The sequence below is a fragment of the Saccostrea cucullata genome, unplaced genomic scaffold, assembly GCF_032062105.1.
Source record: "Saccostrea cucullata isolate Sc308-1 unplaced genomic scaffold, CSIRO_AGI_Scuc_v1 ctg16389, whole genome shotgun sequence".
In the NCBI taxonomy this organism is placed as follows: Eukaryota; Metazoa; Mollusca; class Bivalvia; order Ostreida; family Ostreidae; genus Saccostrea; species Saccostrea cuccullata.
The window spans coordinates 1-9771 of NW_026940329.1; the positions used below are offsets into that span (position 1 = coordinate 1).

Below are 9771 nucleotides of genomic sequence, written 5' to 3' on the forward strand. Positions count from 1 at the left end.
TAAAGGGTTGGTATATGTAGGACAATAGTTTTGAAATACATGATTTTTTTTCCAGTTTTTATGAGGAATCTTTTTTCTTGGAGCTCGGAGGCAGGATCATTATTTGTTTTTAAGGTAAATTTCCCACGGACCCTGCCTGTTAAAATTACCTTAATATATTCTAGATAGTAGTACTAGAATTATCCTGAAATATTAGAGAGAGAGAGAGAGAGAGAGAGAGAGAGAGAGAGAGAGAGAAAAAAATTCTAATAAGGTCACACACACAATAACGCGACCAGAAGCATGTCTAATTTTAATGTTGACCCAGTAGCTTCCTTGATGACCTTGAATGAGTCTATTATTTTATATGTTCACATTATACAAGTAATCCTAGACGAATCGATAAAACTGTAAAACAATTCAGTGCAATCATATATTTTATAGGTTTTTACCTCAAAATCTGTTCTATTTGTTTTCCTTACTTCATAACCTACTTCAAAACTCATTACAAATTTTGTATCTACTTTTTTTTCGTTTTGCGTGTCGATGAATTACCGTATACCGAATTATTTTAGCGGGTTGCTAATTTTGGCTAATTTGGCGTTTTGATGATATTATCCGCTAAAATTTAAATCGCTAAAATAGTCAGTACTCTTCTTAGTGTCCATCTGCAAAGAGGAGCTGAAACCCTGCGTCCGCTTAAATAAATTACACCAAAATTATTGGCATACCTTTGAGCAAACAAAACGCCAAATTTTACACCCGCCAAGAAAACCCACTGTACGAGAATGGAATAAATGTAATCTGTCATAAGAAAAAAATCTATCAAATTTGGGAAAAATCGAATCAAATCGATCAGGAGAAGGAACATTTTCTCTCATTTTTGTCAGAATTTTTTAGAAAACATTAAAAGAATTTGTAAGCATGAAAGTAATTGAAAAAAAAGATTTTTGGATTTTTTATTCGCTTGAGCATTAAACTCTCGCGTTGCTCTCTGGTAGACCTAAACATGTCAATGACATGCACATATTTTGTTAAAACTACATCCATATAATTGCTTTGGCATTCGCCTTCAGGATTTATAGTTAAAATCATATTTACGTTTTTTTTGATAATTTCATTGATTTTAAAGTGTAAACAAGCGTGAAAATTCTATATTCAAAAACCCCCCGGCGTGGTTTACTAGTGCATTGACAATAGTAATGATATGTTCATTTTTCACATCATCCAGTGACAAAACAGCGCTGCAGAAAACAAAGTAAAATACTGAAATAAACTGGAATTAATATAAAAGAACTGTAAAGATAACGTAGAAAAACCCTCAGAAATCCATAAAAATAGTATAAATTGGTAAAAGAATGAATACGGACAAATATATAGTATAAATTGGTAAAAGAGCGAATACGGACCTTTAAACTTATCAGATCGAGGTCAGATCAGGTGCTATAGAGGAAAACCCTTTCCCCTGTCTTCCGCTAAATCCACTGATTGCACCTTACCATTGTCATGATCGGACAAAGGGAAAAATTCGTTGTACACTACATGTAGTAACGAATTAACCCGCCGTCAAAAGATAGGTAACTATGATTTGTAAATTACATGTTTTATATTTTATCAATTCCCCCTGACCCCACCTCTGATGTTTTGAAGATCCCTTTTTGTTCTGCTCCTATATTTTGTATTTTTTATAGACTTCTGAGCTCAAATACTGTTCGTTAAGCCCCATTTACTAGTATTATATTTTATTCCAATAAAATTATCAACAAAACAGTGTTTGTTATGATATCAAGTTGGTATGTATGCAGTTATAAAAAGAACAGCGACTCTGTATGCAGTTATAACAAAAACACATCTGTATTGACCATTTATATTGATATTCAAGTATACTCAGGACGTCCTTGGTTGGGATCTTTTCTAAATTGAAAATAACAGCTTGATTTTATTTCACTGAGTAAAATGAACAGGTTTCACCGGTACATTTTAATTTTTATTTTCATAAATTTGGGGTTTTAAGTTAAAAAAACATATACACTGTATAAATTGCTGTCCTTTAAAAAAGGACTGAATATACCATATGCATGTGTTTCTAACCGAAATTTAATTAAAAATTTTTCTAGGTTTAGTGAATATTCAGGTAGGTTTGTTCACAATGATCTGCCTACTTTTGACTAATTGTAGTCTCAAAGCAAAATTGTTAAATTTTATCTCCGATTAGCGACCTTTAGTTTTGTCAGTTTCAAAAATCGGGGTATTTTGATACATGTAGCCCATAATGGCTGGGTTGACATTTTCTGGATTTATGGGGAAGAAATCTGGGGGAAAATGAGATCTATGGTTCACGTGCATCACAGCTCTGTAGCACGCAGATTTTTTGTAACCCCCCCCCCCCCCACACACACATTAAAAGCCGTTGCTATATATATAGACCTCTATAAAAGGTTTGGGTTTCTGTAAAAAAAATATTTTGCGAGCCTTGATGCACAAAACCAATGCCGATGAAACTTGTTCTATCTTTTTAAAAACTACCTAGTCGTTGAATTTTTCATTCAGATTGTTAAGTTACATGTATCTGTTTACTGCAAGTTCTTCCCACTTTTTAAAAATGCTTGTACCATAGAAACAAAGTTTAGTTAAAAGTATATGAATTTTGGATCCGCCAATAAATATGTAAATGCGATATGCGGATTGAAAGCGCGATTCGCAAATGAATGGCATATTCTAAATCGAATAGGGCGAATTATTCTACGGTCAAGTTACCTACGGTGCGAACTCTCCAGCATTCTCGCGCATGCGTAGCCTGTCATTTGCCCATGGCATCCGGTTTAACCTCGCTTATATATTTACTGCGTGGACCTCAGGGTCCACGCAATTAATACGGAAGGTTGCAAAAAACGTAAACATTTTAATATCATGGATGTTTTACAATCTCCTAATTATTTATCTGCGTCATTTGCATAAAAAGAACAGGACCAAAAATATACACCTATTCAGGTTTCCGTTTTTGTTTGTATCATCTGTTCAATACAGTTGTTATCAACCGCAGAAGCGGCCGAACTATTTGTGGTTGTGTTAGAAAGTGCACGGGGGAAATGAGACTTTTTTTTATTAGTTCAATAAAATAATTCTTAAATGATAACAAGTAAAAATCATGAGTAAAATATTTTTAAAAACTCGCTTAAACTAAGTATTAATTGTTGTTATTATAATTCAATTTCACTTCTCATCAGATAATTGATAATTAATGGTTATATAAAAAGAGTTTACAATAGATACTCCCCAGTCTGAGAGTGTGTAAGATATGAAAGGAAATAGTCATGATTTTTCTCGATAATAATGACGTGGTAAAAGTGCATAGTGAATAAAATTTTAATTTTTTTTCAACTAGTAAAAATTGTTTTGAACATGCTCTACAGCTGCAAATGACACCAAGATATTTTTTTTCTACATTTTCATGATTTTGCCGGCAGCATACCCTACTCTGCAGAAACCATGGGCGATTATCAGGTGACCAATGTCCAGGGTATCAGCACGTAGTTCATTTTTTATTTTGATGACAATAAATTCTTATCATTCATCAATCATCATTGCAGGCACGTGGCAACAGGGGACATGGGGGGCTGCCCCCTTCACTTTTTTAAAGCATAATTTTTTAACTATTTAAAATGTTCATTGAAGCCCCCCTTCCCACACACACACACACACACAAACACACATACTTATAGTTACAGCAAGAAGTCAAATACGATTTTCAGGTTTGGAAAACAATTTCCTTTTCTTTCTTTTTTTTTTTCTTTCTTTTTTTTTTTTTTTTGCTTGTCAAGTTTTCTCGAGTAGGATAAAATTTCTCTGGCTGTCCCCCTACTTTGAAAATCGATGCTACGTCCCTGTATTGACATTTTTATACATGGATGAATTTATTATCTATTATAATCTATATAAAAGCAAATGTGGTAAAATGTCTATTTATTTAATTCTTTAATATTATATATATTTTGCTTTGAATACAGCATGAAATAAGAATTTTTCAATTATTTCGCTTTGGAATATCCCTGACGTGATTTCCTTGCATAGACGCTTTTAAAATTGTGAATGAAATTTTTTAAATGCTTAATTTTGTTTGCGGCCGATTTGATCCTTTGCATCAATTTTACTTGTCGTTCTCTTGTAAATCTGAGAACAACTTGAGTTCCTTAATCTTTGAAATTGTCGACAAGTCTTGGTGTGTATTAATAATAATAAAAATATCTAACACCATTCATATAAAATTAGTACGGGAAGATTTTGCCCCTTTACAGAAATTCTTCAAATCCCTGTAAATTATTTCTACACAGAACATCCATGAAACGATATCGCGCATACAAGATTCATCGTTTGGCACTGTACTCACGTGATGAAATATAAAGGAGAGAGAGAGAGAGAGAGAGAGAGAGAGAGAGAAAAAAATTTCTACTAAAGAGAGAAAGTTTTTTTTTTAAATGTAAGCAATATATATATCGTGTTTTCTTTGCACATTGTTTTTATGTCACGCACATGTTATCAGAATTTCGCATGGCGTCAGTGTACACAGGCTCATGTAGATGAAATAAGACAATATCAATCCCATTTTAAATACATTTGATCAGTGCTTACTATCTATTCCAGATATATTACTAAAGTCAGGGTCGCTTCACACAAATGTTCAGATGAAATATAGTTCCATTCATGATAAGTAAATACAACATTACAGCAAATGATTCGGATAATGAAGTGTAAGTAATACGTTCAGGAAACTCTAATTAAGGTTTAATAGTGATCATTTAAAGATCTTTTTTAACCCAATGAAATTCAAATGAAAATATTCATGTTCCTACGCTAGCAGTCTCCTCAATCTTTTTCACAAAAATAAATAGGTCATTCTTCGATTGATAAATCTTTTCACCAATAACATGCATATTACTTTCATGATTATTGCTTGTTAATTAATTGTCGCGTATTTTCTTCTGAGTTAGAATATTTATCATTAATTGTGTGTTTATTTTTTTTTCTCTCTTTTTATTTAAAATATTCAATGGTTATACGACACTTCTCGGCAAAACAAAATTTCTATTCTTATGTCCATATGACATATCCAGGTCAGCTTGAGACAAACGATACCTGACACATCTTTTTCATATTTGGATATTTTACTTGATAAAGACGTTCATGGTAATCTCACAGTGAAGCTCTAAGTTAAACGGGATAACTTTAAATTTACAATCGTCAATTTCCTTACTTATGCAACAATATACCTTCATCACCTACATACGGGGTTTATATCATTCATATGATTCGATACACAAAAGCATGCTCTAAGTATGAAAATTAATTGCTAAAACGATGAAAGATATTGTCAATCAAGTTGAATATCAGCAGTCTAGTTTCAAGTCATAATTTTTTTTCAAGTTCTTTGGTCGATACAATGACCTTGTCAGCTAATACATTTTATCAATATCAGCTGCTGGTTGACGTTTATCATACTAATTGTTAGGCTATTATTTTCACACTGAATTGTCGTCAGATTTTTCCGTTATTTCCCAATCATGACAAGGAGCATATGACGGGTGTGACCGGCCACCAGGGAATTCTTATTCTTCCATGGTACCTGATCCCAGCTCTGATGTTTTGGATGTCCTAGTTTGCTCTGCTCCAATTTTGTGTTGCTGAATTGACTTTTGAGCTTGAATATTGTATGTTATCTCCATATATTTCATTTATAAAGACGTTTCAGAATCCAGTAAAGATATGTGTGGTAATCTAAATTCTTATTGGTTGTCGGTAATAATAAAAATATTATATTCAATGCTGACACATAATTTTAACTTTAAAAGAGATTTATAGGTATAAGTTTAATAAACAACTGTAGGATTAAATTCCAGTTCCTCTGAAATAAATTAATTTTAGAAAATAAATCCTATAAACAAAGACAATTTTTCTAACATTGCCTCCTGTGTTTAAGATTTTATATAAATAAATCTGCATTGTTTTTAAAGATTAGTTTTCACTCATTAACACTCGACAGAGAGGGAGAGAGAGGTATAGTCTTTTCTAAGCCACAGAGTTCAAGAAACAACATTTGGACAAAAGGAGCATTTACCATCAATACTATTGCGGTTTCAGAATATCAAAAGACTTTTGAAATTCAAATAAACTTAGGTTATCGAACAATGATTATTTGACAGTCAATGGAATTTAAACGTGTTTTAAGTTATCAAGGCAGATGAACAGCTGAAATAATGATTCCTACTCTTAAAAACTTAACATAAAATCATTGCAGTACCCATTTCTGAAACGATAATAGATAATGAAACATTTTTAAATCTAAGAACATTTCCAGCTAACATTTGAAATGTGTTTAATTATATAAAATGGCATTAATTGGTTAAGGACAAATTATCAGAAAACAACTGCCAAGACAGAGTTAAACGAATTGTTATTTAAAGATTTGAGGCACATGAATAGACAATGTAATTGTTAACGTATCCTTTAGTTTTCCAGCCATGTGAAACGATTCTTAAGTCTGAGAATGTTCTCCAGACTGAAAATTTTCTCAACTCCCAAATTCTCAGAGTCTGCCGCCGCCATAAAACTTTTGAGTAATAAAAAAATTCTCCAATTCAGTTTTATTCTTAAAAATTTGAGTACACAAAATTGGTTACTTAACTCTATTCTCAACCATCCAAAATGGCTGCTGTGCATAGAAGGAGAAGAAGATTTCGCAGACAAAATGCTTTACCACGACCAAGAGTGTTTAGGGACAGGAGCAACCCATTGGAGACGCTGGAGGAAGAGGAGATTTTTCAGCGCTATCGATTCCGACCCGCTACGATTAACTTTTTAGTCAATGGACTCCATGAGGAACTCAAAACTGACACTAACAGGAACAGTCCAATATCCCCTCTCTTCCAAGTTTTGCTGTTCCTACGTTTTGTGGCGACAGGGGCTCATCTCCGTCTGGTAGGGGACAGTCTCGGAATTTCAGAATCGTCCGTAGGCAGATCTGTCAAAGCAGTTGCCTCAGCTATAGTTGCTGTTTTCGCCAGACTATACATTTCCTTTCCTGTCGGAGAAATGGCAACAAAAGTTAAAGAAGGTTTCAGGAGAATAGCTGGTACGTAAATCAAATGACATGTAAAAACTCATATAGCAGTTTCCTCACTTCAAACGTTAGCGCCACATGCATTTTAATGTTTATCACTTACTTTACTGATAAAGTCCCGTTTCCTGCTGTTAAGTTTCCATGCAACTTCTAACAACACATAAGTTTTATCGCCGAAACTGTAAATGGTGTTGACTGTTTGGTATTTGGGAAAAAAAACAAACAAACCGCTCATTTTACTGCTTTTCTTCCTTATAAGAGTTCCAATTTAAGGGGAATTACTGCATGAGAAAGACGCGCGGATCCATTGGCATGTGTACTCCCAAATACTTCAACATGTTTAATACCAATACGCAAGATAGATCATTTTCTTTTCTTTTTTTCTTATAAATAACATATAATAAAAATGTCTCAAATTTATTTCTTGAAAGAATAAAAATATATCTAAGCCAAAAAAAGCAACAATTAAAATCATTATAATTATTATATCATGATTCAATATTAAAGGAGGTGTAAGGAAATGAGGAAGACATCAAAAGTTGATGTCTAAATTTAAAAATTTTTAAATAATATATGAGAATTGAAAAAAAGAGGAAAAATAAAACAAAAAGCTTTTGATGAAAAATAGGGTGGGGGGTAGTCATTATAATTTTTTTTATTGAGGGGGACACTAGCATTATACATGTAATAGCTATGTTTTCTATAGAATTCTACATGTATTTAATGGCATAATTGCCCCCCTACCCTGGTTCCTACGGCTATGTAATTTATATTTTTGTAATAATTGAAAAAAAAATCACACTGCAATATATGTACAGTGTATATGTTGGACCATGACTTTGTCTTTACAGGTTTTCCAAATGTAATTGGATGTATAGATTGCACCCAGATCAAAATCAGTAGACCAAATGAAAATGAAGCTGACTATGTGAACCGGAAAGGGTTCCACAGTTTGAACATACAGGTAAAACAACAATTTTATTTATTTACTTATGGTGAAAAGTATTTTCATATTCTACATAGCTTGAACGTTCAGGTACTATGTGTGTATTTCACAAAATAAATATTTTGAAATCTCATTCAGTTTCCCTCCTAACATTTTTTAAAGAAATAAATAAAAGCCTGAATAGATATTTTAATTTATGGAATGAAATAACAGGTGTATAATAATGTTATGTTTATTTCAGATGGTATGTGATCCAAATTTCCGAATCACCTCACTCTCTGCCCGATGGCCTGGGTCTTGTCATGATGCCAGAATTTGGAGGACATCTGCTTTATACCAAAAATTTGAAAATGGTACCAGTATTAATAATTTCTTTCAGTACTTCATATTCTCTATATAAATACTACATGACTGTAATATGCATACAAAACCTTCTTTTGCACAGGCCAACTACCAGCAAATTATATGAATTATACCTACAATCACATTTCATTTTAATGCAGGTGATGTTGATGGTATTTTACTTTGAGACTCTGGGTATCCTCTGACGAAATATTTATTAACTCCCTATCTGACACCTCGTGACCCATCTGAGGAGAGATTTAACTCAAGTCTTTGCAGAACCAGGGTTGTGATAGAACAAACTTTTGGCATTCTAAAGAGGAAATTCCAGGCCTTGCATTTTGGTCTCCGGACAACACCTGACCAGGCAGTCACATACATTACAGCATGTAGTATACTTCACAACATTGGCGTGGAGAGAAAGGACACCATGATCAGCAGTGACTGCCGAGATTTGAATATTGCAGAGTGCCAGCATCATGTAATTAATGGTCCTTTGCCACAGGCAAGAAATGATGAAATTGCAAAGAGGATATCTATCACACAAGGGTTCTTCTGAGGTCTTAAATGTTTTGAATAGAAATGTGTCAATATCAAATCTCAAGCAAATTAAAAAAAAAAACTTATACAGTAGTAGTAGAAAACTAGCTATAATAAAATATTTATATCCCCGCTCCAAAGGAGCTTGACATTTTACCACATTCTTTGCAGAAGCATTCCATAACGTACATTCATTTCAACTTCCTGACCAGAGAGATGGTGTCATGAAGAGAGTGGCAAACACCAATGGATTTTTTTTTTATTTTGTCAGTAAGAATGTTGTTCATGACCAATCGACTCGCTCAGATGAGCAATATGGCCCATGGTCCCCTTGTTTAACTAAGAACTACTAAGTCACTAAAAGCTGACTTATGAAAACTCTGTTTTGTTTTGTTGTTTTTTTTGTATTTTTGAAAATTAGCTTTGTATGTAATGAGAAAGAAAATTAGTCAGAAACATTATTTGTTTAATGTTCATAATGATTTCATAATGATTCTTTTAATAAACATGAAAAACTACAGCTCTGCAGAGAGCTCAGTCAAAAAAGAGGGATATGAAGCCTGAATCTCACAAACAAGTTTCTGTTTTTTTAAAAGCAAGACCTCTTTCTTGATTGCAAGGACTTCTCTCTCTTCTTTTATCTTTAAAATTTCTTCTTCTATTCTCTCATTATCTAAATTGTAGTTTTTATCCTCAAGTTCATTTGGTCTTCTTCTTCTTGCTTCACCTGTAAAAAAAATGAAACATCACCACTCTTTATGTGTTGCCTACTTATATTGTGAGCTAAATGTCCCTATTGTAAGAGACTTTGATTTACCTCATTGCCATAAAAATAGTTTGTTCCTTTAAT

General features: G+C 33.0%; 2 protein-coding genes across 2 annotated transcripts; both read left to right on the forward strand.

Moving 5' to 3' along the window:
* Positions 1-6653: 6653 nt before the first annotated feature.
* LOC134255132 (uncharacterized) lies at positions 6654-7414 on the forward strand. The gene has a single exon (XM_062737645.1). It carries the CDS (start codon positions 6679-6681, stop codon positions 7111-7113), a length of 435 nt encoding a protein of 144 aa, XP_062593629.1. The 5' UTR covers positions 6654-6678; the 3' UTR covers positions 7114-7414.
* Positions 7415-7834: 420 nt separating this feature from the next.
* Positions 7835-9478, forward strand: LOC134255130 (putative nuclease HARBI1). Its single transcript, XM_062737644.1, has 3 exons — positions 7835-8057; positions 8281-8392; positions 8543-9478. The coding sequence occupies exons 1-3, from the start codon at positions 7917-7919 to the stop codon at positions 8566-8568; spliced, it is 279 nt and encodes a 92-aa protein (XP_062593628.1). The 5' UTR covers positions 7835-7916; the 3' UTR covers positions 8569-9478.
* The last annotated feature ends 293 nt before the right edge of the window (positions 9479-9771 follow it).

Coding starts and splice junctions, on each gene's coding strand:
- LOC134255130 (XM_062737644.1), top strand. CDS start 7,917: ATGTTGGACCATGACTTTGTCTTTACAGGTTTTCCAAATGTAATTGGA. Junction 8,058..8,280: donor TCCACAGTTTGAACATACAG/GTAAAACAACAA, acceptor TGTTTATTTCAG/ATGGTATGTGATCCAAATTT. Junction 8,393..8,542: donor ATACCAAAAATTTGAAAATG/GTACCAGTATTA, acceptor ATTTTAATGCAG/GTGATGTTGATGGTATTTTA.
- LOC134255132 (XM_062737645.1), top strand. CDS start 6,679: ATGGCTGCTGTGCATAGAAGGAGAAGAAGATTTCGCAGACAAAATGCT.